Source organism: Equus przewalskii, chromosome 8 (assembly GCF_037783145.1).
Source record: "Equus przewalskii isolate Varuska chromosome 8, EquPr2, whole genome shotgun sequence".
In the NCBI taxonomy this organism is placed as follows: Eukaryota; Metazoa; Chordata; class Mammalia; order Perissodactyla; family Equidae; genus Equus; species Equus przewalskii.
Genome location: NC_091838.1, coordinates 49238840 through 49263962, shown reverse-complemented (window position 1 = coordinate 49263962; position 25123 = coordinate 49238840). Strand labels below are relative to the sequence as shown.

At 36.4% G+C, this 25123-nt stretch overlaps 1 protein-coding gene across 9 annotated transcripts in view; it reads left to right on the top strand.

Moving 5' to 3' along the window:
- The window catches only part of RRM2B (ribonucleotide reductase regulatory TP53 inducible subunit M2B), a 40409-nt gene that overhangs the window by 2569 nt on the left and 12717 nt on the right, over positions 1-25123 (top strand). For 6 of the 9 annotated variants that reach the window (XM_070630722.1, XM_070630715.1, XM_070630717.1 and 3 more), the window contains exons 2-6: positions 8258-8413; positions 9979-10095; positions 10879-11012; positions 11445-11539; positions 16230-16363. In XM_070630722.1, the coding sequence (XP_070486823.1) occupies positions 8372-8413; positions 9979-10095; positions 10879-11012; positions 11445-11539; positions 16230-16363 (522 nt within the window). In that variant the 5' untranslated portion in view covers positions 8258-8371. Of the gene's footprint in view, positions 1-5711; positions 5771-8257; positions 8414-9978; positions 10096-10878; positions 11013-11444; positions 11540-16229; positions 16364-25123 lie in introns of all 9 variants that reach the window. The other 3 variants (XM_070630720.1, XM_070630719.1, XM_070630718.1) reach the window with 1 other exon arrangement.

The following is a 25123-nucleotide window of genomic DNA, read 5'->3' as shown; positions in this document are numbered from 1 at the left end:
CAACTCAGTAGTAGAGCTAGGTTTAGAAGTTCTTGCTCCTGGGCTAGCATTTCCGTCTGTTTTGTCAGATGTGGTAGGAATAGAAGAATGAAAATGAAAATGATACCTCCAAATAGTGTATGACTATGACAGCATCCAAATATGCTACTTCACTTGAGGAGTAGAAGAGAGGTGAAGGCAAACACATGAAAGTGGTAGAAGTGGGAGTGGATAGAAGGGACAGGCCTTGTAGAATGCCAGCCTAGGTCAGGCATGGGCAGTACTAACTGGAGAATTGACCTAGATGGGTCAAGGCACCTATTGTCCAGGCATGTTCAGACCCCTCTTGGGACCAGGTGACCAGAAACTGAGGCAGGCAGAAACTGGAGGCACCATTCTGGAAGAGACAGCAGAATGTTGCCAAGGAATGCCTATGTGAAACTATATTTCAGTTTCTCATCACTTCACACTTGTGCAGCTACAACAAATTAGTTGTCTGTCTACCTCCAGTCTTTCCTACCATCCAGTCCTGTTTACCACCGCCAGATTAATCCCTCATTAAACCAATGCCTCCATGTCACTCCCCCCCAAAAAAAATTCCCCAAAGGGTCTCAAGTCCCACCAAAAATGCCCAACTCTTCAGACCAGCAAAACCCTGTTTAAGCAGCTTTTTTGTGCTGCCACACCTTAATTTGGGTTGTCAATTCAACCTCTGAAATTGACACCAAAGTTGCTACCAAAATCTAGGGTTTTTTTCTTTTCTAATTCATCCTACACAGGGATATCCAATTAATCTTTCTGATGCCACCCCTATTCCTGTTAATTCCTATTCAGAAACTCCATGACCATCCATAGGAATGATTTTCAGACTTGCCCTGCAATGAATGCCAGCACCTGGGGGTTGGGCACAAGTGGGGAGAGTTGGAGTATGAGCCTTCCAGCCCCCCAGATGTTTGAAAATCCTTGGCCCACAAAATTCCTAACCTCTTAATCTGATTGATATTCATAGTGTGGCTTCTTTATGGAATTCCTCTCTGCCTCATATGTTGACCCTTTGCTTTAGCCAAATGGGATCATTTCTGCCTTTGCTTTACATGCATTTCAGTCAGTTTTAATCTCACCTGGCTCCTCTTCTTTCATCTGCCTTTTCAATATCGGTGTCTCTAGGCTACATCCTCAGTTGTGCTGCTGCTCTGTGTCTTCTTCCTGGATAATCACGTCCAGCCCCTTGGCAACTACTCGTGGGATCTCCACCACATAAGGGAAGGAGTGGAGATAGTGCCTCTGCCTGCTGGATATCTTGAAGCTGAACCCATTATCTTTTTTATTGATCAGATTGACTTTTTATTTTTTATTTATTTATTTTTAAATCAGAGTAGCTTTATTGAGTCCTGTGGAGGAATATGTGTATTCTTTTCTTTTTTTTTGAGGAAGATTAGCCCTGAGCTAACATCTGCCACCAAGCCTCCTCTTTTTGCTGAGGAAGATCAGCCCTGAGCTAACATCCATGCCCATCTTCCTCTACTTTATATGTGGGATGCCTATCACAGCATGGCTTGATAAGCAGTGTGTAGGTCCTCGCCTGGGATCCAAACTGGTGAACCCAGGCCGCAGAAGTGGTTCACGTGAACTTAGCCGCTGCACCACCAGCCGGCCCCTAAATTGACTTTTTTTTTTAAAGATTTTTAAATTTTTTTTTCTTTTTCTGCCAAAGCCACCTGGTACGTAGTTGTGTATTTTTAGCTTTCGGTCCTTCTAGTTGTGGCATGTGGGATGCCACCTCAGCGTGGCCTGATGAGTAGTGCCATGTCCATGCCCAGGATCCGAACCAGTGAAACCCTGGGCCACCAAAGCGGAGCGTGTGAACTTAACCACTTGGCCACGGGGCCGGCCCCCCAGATTGACTTTTTAAAGATTTTTGTGTTTGTAACTTTTTGTTGTTGTGGCTTGGGTTGGTGGAAGGAATTAATTCAAATTAAGCCTTTTTTAAACATCTAATGTGAGAAGCAAGAGTTTTTGTATAATTTATTTAGTTATTCTCCAGGTGTGGAACACTTTGTGTGTGTCTCATTTCTTGTTATCATCCAGTTGCTGGAGCTGGAACCCTCAAGGGTGTCTTCAACTCTTCCTAATCATGTTGTCCCAAATCCAAATTTTTAGCAAGAATTGTTAGTTCTACTTCTGAGTATTTCTTAAATCAGTCTTCTTTTGTGTTTCTACTGCTGATATCCTAGTTCAGGCAAGAGATGGGTAGTGCAATGATCTTTTAATTGTTCTCTCCACCTCCAATTTCCCTTCTAAGCTAGGCACATTTCTACAAAAGCGATCTTAAAACACAGATCTGATTTTGTTTTTCACCTGATTAAGAACTTTCAGTAGCTCCTAATAGTCTGCATGATAGAGGCCAGATGCCAAAGTGGTGTGTATCAAAGCAGACCACTTTGACCTGCTCCAAAATTTAAAAATAATCAACATCTTAATATCCATTTAATAGGCAAAATAGGCATACTCACCTTAACCTCAGATAAAGCTTAGAGATGGAGTGTGTATTTTAAAAGCTGAAAGTTAAATTTTTGTTTGTTGTATTTCATTTCATCAAAATGATGACACTGAGGTTAAAAAAAAGTCAAAACTGTTGTATCAAAATGGCTATAGGAAAATAGCTGTAGGAAAATTCATATATGTTTACATTCAAGGCTCTCACATGGCTTTAACACCTGAGCCTATTTTCTAAACAAAATGTTAAGTGCAATACTAATTGATAGAATCTGCTTTTGTCTATTTTGTTAGGATTTTTAAGTTAATATATATAACATTACTTATAAAATCATGTTCACCATCAATAGTCTAGTTTTTAACCTTTACCTCTTTTGCCCTCTCTCCACCCGCTTCTCCTCTGGTAACCACTAATCTATTTCCTTATGTATGTGTTTGTTTATCGTCCACGTATGAGTGAAATCATACAGTAATTGCTTTTTTCTGTCTGACTTATTTCAGTTAGCATAATACCCTCAGGGTCCATCCATGTTTTGAATGGCACGGTTTGTCTTTTTTTATGGCTGAGTGGTATTCCTTTGTATATAGATACATCTTCTTTATCCGTTTATCCGTTGATGGGCACTTGGGTTGCTTCTAAGTCTTGGCTATTGTGAATAATGCTGCAATGAACATAGGGGTGCAGACATCTTTTTGAATTAGTGTTTTCATGTTCTTTGGATAAATACTCAGAAATGGAATAGCTGGATCATATGGTATTTCTATTTTTAATTTTTTGAGAAATCTCCATACTGTTTTCCGTAGTGGCTGCACCAGTTTGCATTTCCACCAGCAGTGTATGAGCGTTCTTTTTTCTCTACATCCTCTCAAAGACTTGTTATTTCTTGTCTTTTTGATAATAGCCATCTGATGGGTGTGAGGTGATATGTCATTGTGGTTGTGATTTGCATTTCCCTGCTAATTAGTGATGTTGAACATCTTTTCATGTGCATGTTGGCCATCTGTATGTCTTCTTTGGAAAAATATCTGTTCATATTCTCTGCCCATTTTTGATTAGGTTGTTTGTTTTTTTGTTGTTGAGTTGTATGAGTTCTTTATGTATTTTGAAAATTAGCCCCTTGTCAGATATATGATTTGCAAATATTTTCTCCCAGTTGGTGAGTTGTCTTTTCATTTTGTTTATTTATATGTTTTAAGTTAAATCAAATAGATTGACTATATCATTTTTTCTTAAAATTCCTTACTTTAACAAATTTTCAACTACCGGTTTGGGTCACTTTGAATAAGGGAGTCTCTACTGTATTTTTGTTACTATTAGTATTATTCTTTTTTCTTTTTCGTTTGGTTTTGAAAAAAAATCTTGGTTTGCTCATGAAAAATAGATATCAATAGTTACAGGGTTTTTGTTATTGTTGTTTTTTAACTGCCTATCTTAAAATGATATTCTTCAGTTAAGCAGAGATAGCTAGAGAAACTTTCATCCAAGGTCATCCAAAACGAAACAAAAAAAAGACAACAACCTGGAAACACAAGTTCATGCATAGTAGTTTCCTTTCTGCACAGTATAAAATATTTCTCTCTCTTATTTTTGTTACTATTTTAAAAGGTTCAAAACACATTTAAAAGTGAAATTTTAATCTAACGTTTATGACATCAGAGGGGCCCCAGAGTTCTTCACAGCATTTTTGGAAAAGTCATTGGGAAGTGTTTTCTGCCCTCTTTATAGTTTCATCTCCTTCTGTTGTCCCCCACATCCCATGAAGTCCAGACTTAGAAAGTTACTTCTAGTTCTTTAAAAATGTCACATACCATCATGCCTTTTTTCACATTGTTTTCTCTTCTAAAATTGGATTCTTAGCCCAGGTCCACAGAGTATACCCTGGAGAACCTAGAGCTTTGGAATGTATGACTCTCGTGACATTGTATTAAAATGCGTGTGGATTTTTCTAAGCATTATGAAAATAAGCAATATCATCTCTAGGGGCTGGCCCCATGGCTGAGTGGTTAAGTTCGCACGCTCCGCTGCAGGCAGCCCACTGTTTCATTGGTTCGAATCCTGGGCGCGGACATGGCACTGCTCATCAAACCACGCTGAGGCAGCGTCCCGCATGCCACAACTAGAAGGATCCACAACGAAGAATATACAACTATGTACCGGGGGGTTTTGGGGAGAAAAAGGAAAAAAAAATGTAATTAAAAAAATATATATCATCTCTAGCCCAGCTCAAAGGTTTATGTTGGTTACCCGCTCTCTTCACATTGTAAAATCTTTCTTTTTTTAAAGATTTTATTTTTCCTTTTTCTCCCCAAAGCCCCTTGGTACATAGTTGTATATATTTTTTTTAGTTGTGAGTCCCTCTGGTTGTGCCATGTGGGACGCCGCCTCAGCATGGCCTGATGAGCGGTGCCATGTCTGCGTCCAGGATCTGAACCGGCAAAACCCTGGGCAGCCAAAGTGGAGTGCACAAACTTAACCACTCGGCCACGGGGCCGGCCCCCAATTCTTCTCTTAATAATCCACATATTATCAGGATGGAACAGGAAGAATGTATGTACAAATGTGACTTTCATTCTAACTTAAAGGTACTAGCCTTCAGCAGTTTTCATAGATCCTGCCGTTGATCAATTATTTATCAACATTTAAAAACCCTATTCAGGGCCAGGATGATTGGTGCCAAAGGATTACTGCTCATGATGTCCTTCCAACTTTCAGTATGGCCCACATAGCAAATATAGTGAAGGTAGAGAATTTCAGCTCTGAATAATACCGGTACCCCAGTGACAAAATATATAACAAAAGAAAAATGAAGATTCGTATCAAAATTTTGCATGGTGGTGATAAAAGCACAGTCAGGAAGAACAATGTGGGCCAAGACAAGTTTGAAATAACTATTGACTGCAGACCTCTGCCTTTTAAATTGGGCTTTAAATTTCAATATCTCACTTTTTAAGCCTTTCCAGAAGTTCTCTAGTTATTTCATGAAGGAAGGTTCCTAGAGGGCAGTTGTAGAAGGTATTGACTAATCAAATTACTATGACAGTTCTTTTATCAGTTCTTTGAATATAGGAACAACCTTTAGAAGGCCAACCAGAAACATCCCAACAGTCAATAATAACAATAATAATTTAAAAAGCACTTGAGAGTGTGCAAAGTACTTTTGTTGATATTAGCTCCTCTGATCTTTATAACATTCCTTTGAAATAAGTATGGCAAGTATTATTGTCTTTATTTACAGATGATGATATGCAGATCAAATGACATGCCTGAAAACATGAATAATACTCTGCACTTATTGTAAGTGAACGCAATTTTGTACTATAATGAACAGTCTGGAATAAAATATGGTCATTTGATTCATGTCAAGTTCTGCTGTAGGGGTGGCAATTTCCAAAAAGCTGATTTTCAATCTTAATTTTCCTGTCTCATCATTCACCTGTGAAGCACATCCCCATCAACAACATGCTTCCTGACCTCACTACATATTATGATTTTAACCTGGTGGGAAGCTAATGCATTTTGAGAAAGTGTTACCAGTTCTTTTGAAACTTATACCAGTTAAAAATCACTGCTTTAAACCTTAGCATTTTGACTGTTTTTCACCAGCTTCAAATTACCTTGGTTCTTTCAACTTTATTTACAAAGAAATTGCTTTTATTTTTCTTGCTTTTTCCTAAAATCAAATTTGGTGGTTTCCTCCCCCAGTCATTTCACTGGTTACATCACTACCATTTGTTAAACTGACTTTACTTAGCAGGAAATAGTAGTGTATACTCCTTTTAGCCTTTGTTCATCTCACTGTTTCAAATTCTGGATTTTAGATGTAGGCTAGCCCCACTCTATCTGCTATCCATACATACAGAGCTGTACCTTAAGGCAAGACTTTAAGTTCAGACATATATATCTCAGTTCTGGTCTTATTTCTGCCACTTACTAGTAATGGGATCCTGGGTATGTTATTTACATCCTTCAAGACTTAGTTTCCCCATCTGTAAAATGAGAATATTGCTGTGTGACTGAGTTGTACAGATTAAGCAGAATAATGTGTATAAAGCATCTATGTAGTACCGGCTCAGAACAGCCTTGATGCCAGACTCAGATGACCTGCTCTTATGTATACCTCCTGTTCTAGAGCCTGGAACTGCCGTGTCTCAGTATCTTATGCCACTTTTGAGATTGTAAGCCTTCAATGGCAACACAAATAAACAAAAAACTTAACAACTTTCATTTTAGAAATTTGCTCAAATATTTGTGGAAGAATGTCGACTAAGTGCCAGGTACTATCGTAGGCTCTAGGGATTCCGCAAGAGTAAAGTTGCTTTCTACTCTCAAAAAGCATAGTCAAGAGGAGACTGTAGGCAAATAACAGGAAATTAAGTGGCAGTGAGCTATGTGCTATGTTAGGGACCTAATCCAGGCCTGTGTGTGTTGGGGGGAGACGTGGGGGCACCCAGAGAAGGCTTGATCTGAATGGTTATCAGATTATTTCACGGATGTATTGTGGTCTTATGTTAAATTTAAAAACTTTAAAGTTATCCAGTAATCTGAGCACAGGATAAAGAGAAATTAGCAGCCTATTCACTTACTTAGCTAATGTTTATTGACATTGTGCTTGACACAGTACTCTGGGAACACCACAATAAATAAAAACTAGTCTCTACTCTTGCGGGCTCAGGTGCTCTATCTGGGGAGGCTCACACTTTTAAATAAGTAGTTATGAAATAAGACGGTCTGTTCTGTAGTGGCAGTATGTGTGAAGCATGCAAGCTCCGCCTGTATTTGTATAGCCTCATGCTTTGATTTGAGGTCTTTCTTTTATCTTGCCTTAGTCTCATTTGCGTTAACACACGTGCTTCAGAGAGGTATGAGGATTGGTGGAGGCAGTGGTGTGGATGAAGGAACCTGATGGATGGGCATGGCGCAGGAGAGAGAGAGTTTGAGTTAGGAGTCTAGAATTTAAATGTATCCCAAAATCTTGATTTATACCCTTTTAGCCTATTTGTGTATACTTTGTATATACTCTGTCTCATATGTGCACCACTCTTCTGATACTTTTGCTATTTAAAGAAAATGTATGTGGCATTGTCCCCTGTTAGAGTTTCATCGTGTTTCCAAGCAGATTATATATAGGTGTGTGTTTCTCACTTTATTCCACAAAGTTTTGAGACATCACAGTGAGACCTTATGCAGTAATGTTAACTTGTCAAAAGCAAAAACAAATTGGTAGGTGGAAAGGTTCATATAAACAAAGGCTGTTAAGTTGTTGGTAAGGAGTTTTCAGATAAATGTTATAATATTTCAGTTAATATTAGAAAAGAAAATATTAAAATAAAAAAGTAGCTTATAACAGTAGCCTGTTTGTGCCAACATTCTATCTCTGAGAGAGGTGCCAAAGGGATATTTTGTCTACAAACTTAGCAGTTTGCCCACCATGACATTTATGGGTCTAGTTTTATGCTTATCTTCAAAGTAGCAATAATATTTTTGGGTGCTTATTATGTACCAGGCTCTGTTTAAAGTGCTTGTAATCATCAAAATTAACCCATGAGGTAGGTATTATTTTACTGGTGAGGAAACCGAGGCTCAGAGAAGTTAAGCAGCTTCCTGCAGTCACACAACTAACCAAACACCATTAACCTGCTACCACATGACAGTAAGGATTCAACCCAGGCAGACTGGCTCCCAAGCCTATGCTGTCTCTCGAACGCTCCCAGATGTATATTTAGATATGAATAAAGGGGAAATGTCTACACAAAATGGGTGTTTGTACTTTATTTTTCAAAGAGATTATCATCAGATACCAACGAAAATGAAGCGAAGTCAAATGAAGAGCCTCTCCTGAGAAAGAGTTCTCGCCGATTTGTCATCTTTCCAATCCAGTACCCCGATATTTGGAAAATGTATAAACAGGCACAGGCATCCTTCTGGACAGCGGAAGAGGTAAGTGGCATCACTTTCATCAGCATTCATGTTCTATGGTACAGTGTTCACGTATTCTGTTAGAGGACATTGAAAAGTTTTAACTTTTTTGTAAGATGCGTTGAATAAGATCAGTTGTATAAGGTAAAGTTTGAAATTACTGAGACTAAATACAGAGTTCTCCATTGTTTTGTGTTTAGACTACTGTCTATAAACGCTTTTCTTGCTGCAAAAATGTCATTCAGTCAGCCAGATTTTTACTAACAATATGTTTTAGAACATTTTCTATTTTTAAACAGCTTTTTGGTTTGCTATGACCAAATAACACTACTCTTTACTTATGGTCAGCAGAATAAATAAAGTTGCATTTATAGCCATAGAAAAATGAGAGTGAAAGTCTTTGGCACCCTGCTTTCAATTGAGAGACTTACCTGATTATACAGAATGGAGCTGTCACACAAAGAGGGACCACCCAAACAGTGCACTCACTTCTGAGCTGCCAGCTGGAATTCACAGTGTTCCTCCCTTCTGACTCTGCCCTCAGACACATCTAACCTGGCACAACCACCCGGCAGACAGCATTGTGGTAGAAGCCTTTCTGTTAGTTTGGCGTTTTCCACCTAGGAAATGAATTGAACACAGCAAATTACGAAATACTTGCTGGTTTGGTAAGGACAGTTGGTCATGCAAATGGTTACTCTGTAGTCCAACTGAACACACAAGTAGTCATTCTCTTCATCTTTGAATATGATGGGTAATACCTACACAGCACTCTTGCTCTGTGTGTGTGTGTGTGTGTGTGTGTGTGTGTATTTATCTATAAAGATACATATATCTATTTGGATAGATATATTTGAATCTGTCTATTTACCTATTTTTTTGGAGACTGATTCTATACATGTAAACCCATGCTGTTAAGAATGCAGGCTCTGGAGCCAGACTACCTAGGTACAAATCTTGGCTCTACCACTTACTAGCTATAAAACTAGTAAAGTTGCTTAACCTCTCTGTGTATCCTCATCGGTAAATTGGGCTAATAGAATCTGGTTCATTGGGTTGTTATGCTGATTAATGAGATAAATCTCCTTAATGAGATTAATGCAATGTTTAGAATGTTACTTGGCACATGATAAGCACTAAATAAATGTATTTAGAATGGAGGAGATTTACACTAAAAATCAGAAAGCACCAATTTTTGTAGCTTCTATTATACTAATTTTACCCACTTACCCATCTTTGTTATATTGTATTGTTATATTGTTAACATCTTTGTTAAATTATAGTTAATATATAGAGCAAAAAACCAAAACAAAACAAAAATCTAGTATTTTAAAATTGGGTCATAGTGCTTGGCACACCTGAATGTCCCTAACTGTCTGTGGTTTTTAGAAAGTTTTTTGTTAGACATGGGTAAGAGAACAAATGGAATACACAGGTGGCTTTTTCATTCATCATGTTAAAAAGGTACTCACAATACTTGGGTTTCTTGAAAATTACTTGTATCTTTTAGCAAACATAATATATGTTGTACTATGACTAAGAGAATTTAACTCCAAGTTAAAATTTTGAAAATCTTTTTATTTCAGGTTGACTTATCCAAGGATCTCCCTCATTGGAACAAGCTTACATCAGATGAGAAGTATTTTATCTCTCATGTCTTAGCCTTTTTTGCAGCCAGTGATGGAATTGTGAATGAAAATTTGGTAAGATTTTTGTTTTATTTTACTTTTTTTCTCATTCAGCAGTTAAATGATGATAATGGCGGTAAGATAATTAGACTGAGCCTGAAAAATGATATCTAAGAAGTGAACTAGATGAAGCTTAACTCTTGAAAATGTCTTTCTGATGAAGTATCAGAGGAAAGGATACACTTCTTTCATTTGGCCAGTAAATATCATGAAATCGAGCATATTGTACCAATCAAAACTACTTACAGTGCATAAATGTGAGTTGGATTTTTACCCTTAGATAGTGATCCTAATAGAGAACCTGCACCTTAATAACTCTTCTGGAGTTCTGTAATAGAGCGCTGCGTTCTGGCTTCCCATTTTTATACTTGCATTCTGGTTGGCCAGGAGGCGTGCTTTCTTGTTAAAGAGAATAGAAATATACAAACTTTCATCATGAATTTGTAGGGGCTTCAATAGGTCTACTGTCTACTGTTGGAAAATAAAAATGACTTGAGGTTAATCTTGCAAAGCAAAATTATTTTTGGTAGATGTTCTAAAATTTACTTGGCTATATAGACAGTATCTCCACCTAACAGGTCAATTTATTTAATTGCTTAAGAATATATTATGCAAGTAACTTATTGTAGAGGATTGATGGATAAACCGTACTGCTTTCAATAGCCCATGTGGTCTTTCTAACTTGTTTGTGGCATGACAGGCAATTTTTAAGTGATAATTATGATGTCCAGGTTCTGATTTGCAGTGTTTACTGAGAGGCCACAGAATTGGATGTGTTTGTTTCCCTTATTTTCTTAGGTGGAGCGCTTTAGTCAGGAGGTGCAGGTTCCAGAGGCTCGCTGTTTCTATGGCTTCCAAATTCTCATCGAGAATGTTCACTCAGAGATGTACAGTTTGCTAATAGACACTTACATCAGAGATCCCAAGAAAAGGTATTACTGCTGGGATTTTATTTACAAAGCTTTATCCTATTGCTTGGTTATGTTAAGAGCAGAATTTATGCCAAAACTAAATGTTAGGGAAATATTCAAATATGGAAGTTTAGGAGTATAATATTTTCTATTGGTTAATAATGTGTTGGGTTAAAAAAAAGCTTGTATAGAACCTGTTAATCTCTGGAGCTCATTCTGTTTAGCAATTGAATATTTGAAGTTAGTCAATTTAGTTTCAAACTAGATCCAAACCACTAATTTGAGTTTTATTTTCGTTTCTATATTTTATGGACATGCAAAAATACAGAAAAACTACAGCTCTAGTAGCATACCTTAGAGGTGCAATTATTTCTCTGATTAACCTATGAAAATTTGTTCTAATTAAGAAAAACAAGTGAATAACTTTGCCATTAATTCTTTTGTTTTTTTCAGGGAATTTTTATTTAATGCAATTGAAACAATGCCATATGTTAAGAAAAAAGCAGATTGGGCCTTGCAATGGATAGCAGATAGAAAGTCTACTTTTGGTATGTAGCTTTAATTTATATATGATCAAGTTTGCCTCGGGTGATAGAACATTATTTTGCGGGGTATGACTATCCAGTACTAATCAAAGGCACGGAATGGAAAAGGAGTACAACTGTCTCAATATGCATCTTTAGTAGAATCATTATTTCTAATAATTAACTAGAAACCAGTGATAAAATAAGCTAAAGCTTTTATCTATTCTGTTTAATAAGTTGAAAGTTGAAATGTTAAGGTGTCAGTGCATAATTACAGGTAAATAGGAGTCAGTCACATAGAATCTGACAAGTGTATTATGGCAATCCAAAATTTATGTCTGCTTTCAGGAATATTTATTTTAAGGATTTAAAGCAAGTCAAAGTCTTTACATTTTTCATTGAACAAATATGTAGTTTCTGAAAAACTAAAAATTAGTGTGCTCAACTAGAGCAAGAAACAGTTTGCAATAATAGGCTTATTTTTCACAGATAATAAGTTAATTGCAAACACCCTTATGGATGAGTTGAGGTCCAGTAACATTTTTTTAAGGAAGGATTAACATTGTATCATATACACAGTTGTTCAATAAGTGTCTTTAAATCTAATAAAATATTCAGATATTTTATTTGAATACCTCTAAGTACCTGTCTCATTCTTATCTGTTTCATAATTGGTGGTCTTTAGTTTCTGCTTTTATTCATTATTTAGGGAAATCAGGTCTCAAAATTTTTGGTCTCAAGACTCCTTTGCACTCTTAAAAATTATTGAGGACTGCAAAGTGCTTTTGTTTGTGTGGGTTATTGATATTTCCGTATTAGAAATTAAAAACCAAGAAACTTAAAAATATTATTAATGCATTTTAAAATAATGGTAGTACTGATTTTATTTTAACATAAATAACATATATTTATGAAAAAACACTATATTTTCCAAAACAATTAATGAGAAGAAGGGCATAGTTTTGCATTTTTGCAAATCTCTTTCATATCTGGCTTAATGGAAGTCAGCTGGATTATATCTGCTTCTGCATTCAGTTTGTTGCAGAATTGTTGTTTTAGTTGAAGTATACAAGGAAAATCCACCTTCATTCAGATATGTTGTTAGAAAAGGGAGGAGCATTTTCTGAGGCTTTTCAGATTATTGTGGATATGTCACACTGCCTCTGGAAAACACCACTGTACGCTCATGAGAGAATGATAGTTAAAAAGATAAATAGTGCCTCAGTGTTATTATGAAAATAGTTTTGACCTCACAGACCTCCTGGGTCTGTGGATCTCCAGGGACACCTGGATAACCCATCGAGAACCAGTGATGTAATGTAAGATATGGGCAAGCATGTAATATATCAAGGAAGAAACAGATATGTTTGCATTGCCTTTGGTTCATTTTCAGAATGAGAAAAGCTGTGGTTCTCAATGTGCATAAAAATCAGCCTAGAATTTGTGGAAAAACTCTGCAGAATCGTAGTCCTCACCAGAGAGTGATTTAGGAGGCGCAGGTGGGACTGAGAAATCTGCGTTTGATACCCAGCTGATTCCCTCACAAGTGGTTTGAGAAGCACACTTTGAGAAATATTGGCTTTATGGAAAAAAGAAGAGAAATATCAAGGTGTTCATATGCGCTGAAAATATTAGTATGGATGGGTACTGATGGAAAATGATGAACAGGCTCGCAGAAAGCATGTATTTCATGATACTGCCAAAGAGAGTAACCTAGATGTAGAGAAAATAGAGGAGGGTGGCAGTAAGCATGCAACAACATCAGGGGCTCCAGTTGAATTCTCCGTGTTTCTTACTCAAGGTAAACCCCATTTAGGGTTCTGACTCAGGGTCTCAGAGGAAAAAACATGGTCTAAAACAGTGTAGGGGGGAGTGGAATGGGTGGTGGGAAAGGGAAAAAGTGAAGAGCACATTGGTGGCTTTCCTCTTTGGGAGTGGAGCTAAAAGACAATAACATGAACTACTGTCTAGCTTGGCAGCACACTTGTACATCCGTTTAACCAGCTGGGGAAGTGCAGTTTTGTGAACTAATTGTGCCACCTGCACTATTAGTAGCTTTAGGTTGACAAAGGCAGCTCTTTCATCTGGCTTAGGGCCTTGCCAAGCACTCTTAGTGACCTTGGTGACTTCTGCACCGATTAGAGCCCAGTACAGCAACTGTTCTTGCCTCACATCCAGACTCCTCTAATCCTTTACTTTTCGTTAAAAAGAACCTAAGAATACTCCTTAAAAAATCTCATCAGGGGCCGGCTCCGTGGCCGAGTGGTTAAGTTCGCGTGCTCCGCTGCGGCAGCCCAGGGTTCAGATCCTGGGCGTGGACATGGCACCGCTCGTCAGGCCACGTTGAGGCGGCGTCCCACATCCCACAACTAGAAGGACCTGCAACTAAGATATACAACTGTGTACGGGGGTGGGGGGGGAGGGTTTGGGGAGATAAAGCAGAAAAAAAAAAAAGGTTTGGCAAGAGTTGTTAGCCCAGGTGCCAATCCTTAAAAAAAAAAAAAGGAAGATTGGCAACAGTTGTTAGCCCAGGTGCCAATCTTTAAAAAAAAAACATCAGATTGTTTGAAAGTTGATGTGTTTTAAGGAGATTCAATTCCTGTAGAGCTAAAAATTCCTAGTTAAATATCTGCTTAGTTTAAAAAATATCTTTAAAGAATTTTATAACATTAAGTATATAGATTCAAGCTTAATATGTGTAATGAAGTTACATGTCAAACCTCAAAAAAGTATTAGTTAACAGTCTTACTGCATTGCATCATAGAGGTCAGTTGTATCTAAAAAATACATCCTACGTTTCCATCTCTAAGACAAATCATGGAATCTTCACATTCATTATGGCTTTTAGAAGAAATGTTTTGGAAGTCTCTTTTTAGTTCTCATCTATTCTCTAAAATTTGTAAAATTTAACCCTTATAATCCATGAATCCTCTCCAAAAAAGAATAGCCTTCTATAACTATTTGTTATGATTTTCATTTTTTAGCATTCATGAGAATGCATAGAATAGTTAAAATAACAATTTTCCTCTTATTCACAATGTTTGTATTAAGTTATAGTCTAGTTCCCTTACAGATAAATGTCCACATGACATCACCTTTATGTCGATTAAAAATGTATCAATTATAACTATCCACTATCTTATTAGTAGTAAGATGAAATATATAGTAATCTATAGTTAACCTAATGACAAATCTCCATCTTAAAACAAATATAACTAAATAGTCTAAAGAGCCATTTTTGTTTTACGAGAGTAAGCAGAACTAAGTTATCATTATTATATTTTAATACTTAGCATATACTACACTAAAGATTCTTCTCTTGCTAATTCCTTCATACAGTATGTACTCAGTAAGTGCTTATTTAATTTCTATTTCTTCTGTCATTTTTTTCAAAGTGACTTTTTAAATTGTGTTTATAAAAATAAAATCCTATAGAAGTTTTTCTGATGTTTTGGCCTATTAATAGACAAGTATTTGATACAATTGATCTGTCTGGCTTGGTTTGTTTAAGATAATCAAGGAAAAGACCAAGGACGAACCAGAGCACTATTTAAGGGCAGCCAGAAATATTTAAATTTAGTTGACTTTCGTTTTGAAATTTATATAATTACTTTTGTTCTGGAAGTTATAAATATTTATTCAGTTTCAGCATCAAATTTTGGCAATTTCTATGGAATGGATTGTAATGTCTTTTATCATCTAGTGCTTTTATAGTTTCCATAGATTCAGTTCAGGACACATTTATTAAACCCCTGCCACTGCGTTTGGTACTGGGACAAGTACTGGGATACAAACTACGATGTCATCTATGAGACAGGTCTGTAGTTGGTTCAAGCACGCAGCTGCCTTTATCTCACAGTCTTGTGGAATGAGCCTTTCTCCCTAGACAGACATATATATGAATATTTCTCCTGAGCGTGTGCAATGTGGTATAAGGGGCTGGCGAATGATCTTCTTTTGGGTGAGACCTATAATCATCCCCAGGAATAGTGTTACAAATATGATGTCACTATAGAGGTTTTAGGAGATGGGCTTCTGCAAAGTCCTTGAGTAACAGTGAGTAGCCTTTGAAATTGGGCCTTATAGGTTTAGCAGAAGACAGTATTTTTGCTTAAATGGGATATTTTATCCAATAGATATATTTATTATTGTCAGCTGGATTTATCTATTTTTTTAAATTGCAGGTACATGGCAATGTTTTTTGAAATGTTTACTGCTAATCTGTAAGATACCTTAAATTTCTAAAAATATAAACCTCAGTAACCTCCCCTCTTCTGACCAAAAAGAGGGAGACGTTTGTGATAAAATCTGTCTTCTGTTTTCTACTCCAGTACACACACATACGTATGTGCACATATTGCACTCACACGCGTGTACCTGTGCTCACAGGCATGTGTGGTGCACAGATAAATCACCTCTTTTTTTGGGTATGGAAAGCTCTCCTTTGTCCAGATACCAAGACACTCATAGGAGTCCAGTGTCTGGCATAGGATTTGAAGTAGACATGCGTTTCTATTCTAGTAGGTAGAGGTGGTGAATTTCTTCCTCTGAAGACCCTTGGCTATGGCACTAACTTGTTGATTTTGTTTTTTGGCAAAATAGTTGTGGTATTGTTATAAAAAATATGTGTAAAATATATATTATGTATATGTAAGCTTGAAAATGTCTGCAGTATATGATATTTCAGAAAGTGAAACTATTTTATGTCTCCTAGGGGAAAGGGTGGTGGCCTTTGCTGCTGTAGAAGGAATTTTCTTCTCAGGATCTTTTGCTGCTATATTCTGGCTAAAGAAAAGAGGTCTTATGCCTGGACTCACTTTTTCCAATGAACTCATCAGCAGAGATGAAGTAAGGAATGAAGAATTCTTCTAGTTATATTTGTATTCATATTTGGTGTTCATTTATTTTTCTTTCCCTTGGAAAATGCTTATGATGACAAAAGTATCCTGCTAGTTAAAAGAAAATAGGAAATCGTTTCTTCCTTGGCTTTTAAGATGCTGTATTTTCCCCCTACCTCTTACTGTTCCTCCTCAGTCTCCTCTGCTCATCCTTAAATATCGTTGTACTCCTGGGTTCCCACCTTGTCCTCTCTCTTCACTGTACATGACCTCCTGGCTGATCTTGTTAATTCTCATGGAATCAGCTATCATCTGGATGCTCATAACAACTAAAACTTTATCTTTAACCCAGATATTCTTTCCTGAGCTCCAAACCCATGTATTCAAGTGCATGTTAGACGTTTTTCTCTTGGAAGGCTCCACAAATATCTCAAACCTAATATTTCAGAAATCGAATTCATCATCTTTCTCCCAAAATTTGTTCTTCCTTCTGTTTGCTCTTTCTCATTGAGTGGTGCTACCTTCTATCCAATCATCAAAATTTGAAATTTGGGAGTCATTTTAGTTTTCTTCTTTTCTTTTTCAGCCACATCTAATCAATAATTAAGTCTTTTCTTTTTAATTGAGCTAACATTGGTTTATAACATTATATCAGTTTCATGTGTACCACATGATAATTTGACTTCTGTATACACTACAGCATACTCACCACCGAAATCTGGTTTTCATCCATCTGCCCAAAATTGATCCCTTTACCCATTTTACCCTCCTCCCACCCCCTCTTTCCGTCTGGTAACCACCAACCTGTTCTTTGTATCTGTGTGTTTGTTTTTGGTTTGTTTTTTTTGTTCATTTATTTTGGGTGGTTTTTTTTTTTTTTTTTTGGTATATTCCACATATGAGGGAAATCATACAATATTTGTCTTTCTCTTTCGGACTTGTTTCACTTAGCATAGTACCCTCAAGGTCCATCCATGTTGTTGCAAATAGCAAGATTTCACCTTTTTTGTTATGACTGAGTAGTATTGTGTATATATACCACATCTTCTTTATCCATTCATCCATCAATGGGCACTTAGGTTGTTTCCATATATTGGTTATTGTAAATAATGCTACAAGGAACATAGAGATGCAGGTATCTTTTCGAGTTAGTGTTTTCATATTCTTTGGATAAAAACCCGGAAGTGGAATTACTGGATCTTATGGTAGTTCTACTCTTAGTTTTTTAAGGAATCTCCATACTGTTATCCATATGGCTGCACCAGTTTACATTCCTGCCAGCACTGTACAAGGGTTCCCTTTTCTCCGTATCCTCTCCAACACTTGTTATTTCTTGTCTTTTTGATAATAGTCATTTTAATGGGCATGAAATGGTATTTCATTATGGTTTTGATTTGCATTTCCCTAATAATTAGTGATGTTGAACATCTTTTCATGTGCCTAATGGCCATCTGTATGTCTTCTTTGGAAATTGTCTATTCAGATCCTCTGTCCATTTTTTAATCAGGTTGTTTTTTTGTTGTTGAGTTGTATGAGTTCTTTATATATTTTGGATATTAACACCTTATCACATGTATGATTTGCAAATATCTTCTCCCATTCAGTAGGTTGTTTTTTCATGTTGTTGATGATTTCCTTTGCCACGCAGAAGCTTTTTAGTTTGATGTAGTCTCATTTGTTTATTTTTGCTTTTGTTTCCCTTCCCTGAGGAGACATATCCCAAAAGATACTGCTAAGACCAATGTCAAAGAGCATACTGCCAATGTTTTCTTGTAGGAGTTTTATGGTTTCAGGTCTTACATTTAAGTCTTTAATCCATTTTAAGTTAATTTTTGTGTATGATGTGAGATAGTGGTCTAGTTTCATCCTTTTGCATGTGGCTGTCTGGCTTTCCCAACACCACTTATTGAGGAAATTTCCTTTCTCCATTGTATGTTCTTGGCTCCTTTATTATAAATTAGTTATCCATAGGTGTGTGGGTTTATTTCTGGGCTCTCAATTCTGTTCCATTGATCTATGTGTCTGTTTTTCTGCCAATACCGTGCTGTTTTGATTACCATAGCTTTGTAGTATCATTTGAAATCAAGGAGTGTGATTTCTCCAGCTTTGTACTTTGTTCTGAGGATTGCTTTGGCTATTTGGAGGTCTTTTGTGGTTCCATAAGATTTTAGGTTTTTTTTCCTTCTATTTCTGTAAATAATGTCATTGGGATTTTGATAGGGATTGTATTGAATCTGTAGATTGCTTTAGATAATATGGACATTTTAACAACGTTAATTCTTCCAATCCACGAGCACAGGGTATCTTTCCATTTCTTTGTGTCTTCAATTTCTTTAAATAATGTCTTACAGTTTTCAGTGTACAGGTATTTCACCTCCTTGATTAAATTTATTCCTAGGTATTTTATTCTTTCTGTTATGATTATAAATGGGATTTAAAAAAAATTTTTCTTTCTACTAATTCATTGCTAGTGTATAGAAACACAACATATTTTTGTGTATTGATTTTGTACCCTGCATCTTTACTGTATTCATTTATTATTTCTAATAGTTTTTCGGTGGATTCTTTAGAGTTTCCTGTATGTAAAATCATGTCGTCTGCAAATAGTGACAGTTTTACTTCCTCCTTTCCAATTTGGATGCCTTTTATTTCTTTTTCTTGCCTAATTTCTCTGGCTAGGACTTCCAATACTATATTAAATAAGAGTGGTGAGAGTGGGCATCTTTGTCTTGTTTCTGATCTTAGAGGGATAGCTTTCAGTTTTTCACCATTGACTATGATATTAGCTTTGGGTTTGTCATATATGGCCTTTATTATGTTGAGGTACATTCCATCTATACCCATTTTATTGAGAATTTTTATCATAAATGCATGTTGAATCTTGTCAAATGATTTTTTTGCATCTATTGAGATGATAATAGGATTTTTATTCTTCATTTTGTTATGGGGGTGTATCACGTTGATTTATTTGTAGATGTCGAACCATCCCTGCATTCCTGGGATAAATGCCCCTTGTTCATGGTGTATGATTCTTTTAATATTTTGTTGTATTTGGTTTGCTAATATTTTGTTGATAATTTTTACGTTTATGTTCATCATAGATATTGGCCTGAAATTTTCTTTTTTTGTGTTCTCCTTGTCTGGTTTTGATATCAAGGTAATGTTGGCCCCATAAAATGAGTTAGGAAGTGTTCTCTCCTTTCAGTTTTTTAGAAGAGTTTGAGAAGGATAGGTATTAAATCTTCTTTGAATGTTTGGTGGAATTCACCAGTGAAGCCATCTGGTCTTGGACTTTTGTTTTTTGGGAGGTTTTGATTACTGATTCAGTCTCCTTACCAGTGATCAGTCTATTCATATTTTTTATTTCTTCATGATTCACTATTGGAAGATTGTATGATTCTAAGAATTCATCCATTTCTTCTAGGTTGTCCAATTTGTTGCTGTATAGCTGTTGATGGTAGTCTTTTATAATTCTTTGTACAACCATGTTATGCATTGTAACTTCTCCTCTTTTGTTTCTGATTTTATTTATTTGAGCCTTCTGTCTTTTTCTTAGTGAGTCTAGCTAAAGGTTTGTCAATTTTATCTTTTCAAAGAACCAGCTCTTTGTTCCATTGATCTTTCATGTTGTCTTTTTAGTCTCTCTTTCATTTATTTTTGCTCGATTTTTATTATTTCCATCCTTCTACATCACTTTGGGCTTAGTTTGTTCTTTTTTCCTAGTTCCTTTATGTATAAGGTTAGATTGTTTGAGATTTTTCTTCTTTCTTGAGGTAGGCCTATATTGCTATAAACTTCCCTCTTAGTACTGCTTTTGCTGCCTCTCATAGATTTTGGCATGTCTTATTTTCGTTTTCATTTGTCTTCAGGTATTTTTTGATTTCTCTGTTGACCCAGTAGTTGTTCAGTAGGGTGTTCTTTAGTCTCCACATATTTGTGATTTTTTTCCAGCTTTCTTCTTGTAGTTAATTTCTAGTTTCAAACCATTGTGGTTAGAAAAGATGCTTGATGTTATTTCAGTCTTCTTAAATTTATTGAGACTTGTTTTGTTTCCCAGCATATTCCTTGAGAATGTTGCATGTGCACTTGCTTTTGGATGAAATGTTCTGTTTATATCTATTAAGTCCATCTGGTCTAATGTTTCACTTAAGGCCAGTGTTTCCTTGTTGGCTTTCTGTCTGAATGCTCTATCCATTGATGTAAGTGGAGTGTTAAAGTCCCCTACTATTATTGTGTTGCTGTCAATTTCTCCCTTTAGGTCTGTTAATAATTGCTTTATATATTTTGGTGTTCCTATGTTAGGTGCACATATAGTAATAAATGTTATGTCTGATTGATGGATTGTCCCCTTTATCATTATGTAATGGCTGTCTTTGTCTCGTGTTACCTTTTTTGGCTTGAAGTCTGTTTTATCTGACATGAGTCTGGCTGCACCCACTTTCTTTTGGCTGCCATTTGCTTGGAGTACCGTCTACCATCCCTTTAAATTTATGTTTGTCTTTAGAGCTGAGGTTAGTCTCCCAGAGCAGCAGATAGTTGGGTCTTATTTTTTAATTCATCTAGCCACTCTGTGCCTTTTTTTTTCTTTTGCAGATGATTACCCCTGAGCTAACACCTGTGCCAGTCTTCCTCTATTTTGTATATGGGTTGCTGCCCCAGCATGGCTTGATGAGTAGTGTAGGTCCACCCCCAGGTCTGAACCCACAAACCTGGGCCATTGAAGCAGAGCATGCTGGACTTAACCACTGTGCCATGGGGCCAGCCCCACTGTGTCTTCTGACTGGTGAATTTTCATTTAGGGTGATTATTATTATATGAGGATTTAGTACTGCCATTTTATCTTTTGTTTTCTGCTTGCTCTATATCTTCATTGTTTCTTTTCTCTTGTGTTTCTATCTCCCATTTTAGTTTGGTGGTTTTCTATGATGTTTTTTCAGTTTCTTCTTCTTTTAATGTCTCATGTCTCTGCTCTAGATTTTTGTTTTGTGGTTACCATGAGGTTTGTATAAAATGTCTCATGGATGAAATGTCCTTTTTCTGCTGATAACATCTTCATTTACCTATACAGGTTCTGTCCTTTTCCTCTTTCCATTTTATGATTTTGTGTCACAAATTATTCCTTTTTATGTTGTGAGTTTGTTACCAACTTGAAGTAGCTATAGTTGTTTTTAATTTTTTCCCTTTAATCTTTATGCTGTAATTAAGTATTTAACAATCTATTCTGATATAGAGTTGCAATTTTCTGAATCTACTTGTCTATTTATCACATTACTCAAAGTTTTGTGTACTTTGCCTTTTCATTTCAGGTAGAACAGCTCCTTTCAACATTTCTTGTAAGGCAGTTCTAGTGATGATGAACTTCGTCTGCTTTTGTTTGTCCAGGAACCTTTATTTCTCCTTTATATTTGAAGGATAACTTTGCTGGCTAGAGTAATCTTGGCTGATAGTTTTTATCTTTCAATATATTGAGTATGTCATTCCACTGTCTCCTAGCCTTTAGAGTTTCTGCTGAGAAATCTGTTGATATCCTAATGGTGGTTCCTTTGTAGATTACTATCTTTTTTCCCCTGGCTGCCTTTAAAAGTCTTTCTCTATCATTGACATTTAACAGTTTTAATATAATGTGTCTTGGAGAAAGTCTTTTTGCATTGAGATAATGAGGTGTTCTGTTAGCTTCATGGACTTGTGTATCCAGTTTCTTCCCCAGGTTTGGGAAGTTCTCAGCCGTTATTTCTTTAAATAAGCTCTCTGCTCCCTTTTCCTTCTCTTCTCCTTCTGGGATACCCAATATTCTTATGTTACCTTTTCTAATGGAGTCAGACAGTTCTTGTAGAATTTCTTTATTTTTTAAAAATCTTACTTCCCTCTCTTTTTCTACCTAAATTATTTCTAGGTTTCTATCTTCAAGCTTGTTAAGTCTCTCTTCCATATGGTCTGCTCTATTTCCAATGCTTTCTAATGCATTCTTCATCTCATTTGTTGAGCTCTTCAGCTCCAGAACTTCTGTTTGGTTCTTTTTTTTAGAATTTCAATCTTTTTGGTAAAGTTTTCCTTCTGTTCATTAATTTTATTCCTGAGCTCATTGAACTGCCTTTCTGAGTTTTCTTGTAGTTCATTGAGTTCCTTCATGACAGCTATTTTGAATTCTCTATCAATTAGATTGCAATCATCCATGACTTTAAGTTTGGTTTCTGGAGAATTGTCATTTTCTTTTTTTGATAGTGTGTTACCATGGTTTTTCATAGTGCTTGCTGAGTTGTTTCATGGTTGCTTGTCTACCAGTGCATTTGAAATAGTGAACACTTTTCTTATTTAGGTAAAGCTTTGTTTACTTTGATTCTAACAATACATCAGGTTTGTAATTAGAGGCCTTTCTTTTGTTTTTCAGTAGGTGATGCTATAGCACAAGTTTTTGGTTTCTCTCACCTGAGCTGTCTCTGGCTATATTTGTGAATTGACACTTTCCACCCTCCACTGCCTCTGCGAGAGGTGTTGCTGGTGCCCTCTTCATCACTGCTTGTGCCTCTGGGGTCACTTGTATCTTGCTGCTGCTGGTGTTGCTAAGGTCTCTGGTATCACCACCGGGGATACCACAATGGTGGGCACCTCCGCTACGTCTGGGGTCACCTGGGTCACCCACACTGCCATGGTGCGGGGAAGGACAGTGTGGAGTGGGGGGAGCCAGGCTCTCAAGCACCTCTGCTGTGTCCAGGGTTGTTGAGTTACAGGTACCACTACCACAGGCAGGGAGGACAGAATTGCAGGTGCCAGCACGGCTGGAGGGATTGGGGTCACAGGCCCAGCACCCAGTGCTGCCCAGTGCCCTGTGGCTGGGGGCACTTCTGTGGCTGGGAGGCTGCAGTCATGTATACTGCCTCCCCTGCTGCTACCGGGTTCCCTAGAGCTGTGGCGTCAGTTGGGGGAGCTGTGATTGTGTGCACCACCTCTGCTTTCTCCCAATTCTGCCTCCTCTGTGTGTTCTAATCCACCCACCTTCAGATGTACAGATGTGTGGATCTTTGTGGTGTCCTGGTGTGTTGGGCAGAGGAACCTTTGAGTTATAGATGTTTTACTATCTGTAGATTGAAGGGGAGAGGCAAAGGGAATGTTTCATGCTACCATGATACTGACATCACCCTATAACTAAATCTTGTCTCTCTGCCTGTGATACCCTTTCTATCTTTCCTACCACTTTTTTTTTTTTTTTGGTCTGTTGATTACCTTCTCATGAGTTAAAACTCAAAACTTTCCTGACTCAATTAGGTAAAATTGACCACTCTTTCCTGTTCCTTAGAGTCCATAGCATGTAGTGTGCTTCTTGTCTCTCTCCTCTGCTAGACTCTGGGCTCCTTGAGTGCAGAAACCTTGTCTTATTTATCTTTCTTTTCTCAGTGTTTAGCCCATCACAGCTATTTGGTTCACATTTGACTACACTAATCCTGGCCCCTCAGCTTATTTCTGAGTGACCTTGTCAAGTCACTTAGCTTCTCCGAGCCTTAGTTTCTTCAATTATAAACCTCAACAGGGTTTTGTTAAAATACAATGAAACAGTATGTGTGAAAGTACTTTTATAGGCCATAAAATGCTCCTTCTAATTACTTTTTGTTGATTCATGGCTTTAAATTTCCAATAATTTGTATTATAAATGTTATACATGATTATTATAGAGAATTAAGAGAATAAAAGCTCTCAATCTCAACACACAGGGATAACCACTTTCAGTATTTCATTTTATTTCCTTCTAGACAGTTTTCTACATTTAAATCTATGTATATATATATACAAACATCATATTTTGCAATTTGAGATATTTTGCTTTATTCATGTTTTTATGAGCTAAGATATTCTTTTTTCACTTAGAATTTTGTTAGCGTTTTTCTATGACATTAAGTAGTTTTTGGAAACACTGGTTTTGTTAGATATGTAATATTCTAATGAATGAATGTATTACCTATTTGACTATTCTATAATTAGAAATTAGGTTTTTTCCAGGTTGTTTGTTTAATTGTTTTGCTATAATGCAAAATGGATATAAACTTTGTCCCAATTTCATATTATTTTCCTGAGCTATATTCCCTAGAAGTAGAATTACTAGGTTTTAAGGTATGAACATTTTTAAAGATCATTCACACTTGTTTGCAGATTTCTTCCTAGAAATTTTATAGCAATTTGCAGCCCCATCTAGCAATGTGTGAACATATCTTTTCTTCCCATACCCCCACCAGAATTTGGATTTATGTGTTAAATATATGACAAATTTGATAGGGGTAATGGTATCTCATTACTGGTTTTATTTACATTTGTTTGATTATTACTTAGATTGAACCTTTTTTTCATAATGGTATTAGTCATTTGGTTCTTTTTCCTATATTTACCTATTCTTGTCTTTTGCCTTTATTTCTGTTGGTAAATATTCCTAGTACACAGTGACTGAGCTCTTTCAATAAGTATTTGTTTATTGAATTTGTTATGTTTATTGCATGAATATAGTATAAAATATGAACTTTGCTGTATTTATTGCAAATATTTTCCCAGTTTATCCTTTGCTTTTTAATTTTATTTGCTCTTTTAACATACCAAAGCCTGAAATTTATGTGATCCACTTCCAGAGATAAGTTAAATAATCACACATATTTTCATCTTGGCTTTTTAACATTTAACTCTAATACAATTGAAATTTGTTTAGTATAAGTATAGAGCTCAGTATGAATATAGTATAGTATAGGATAAGTTAGAATTTAACTTAATTTTATTTCATCTAGTCTTGGGA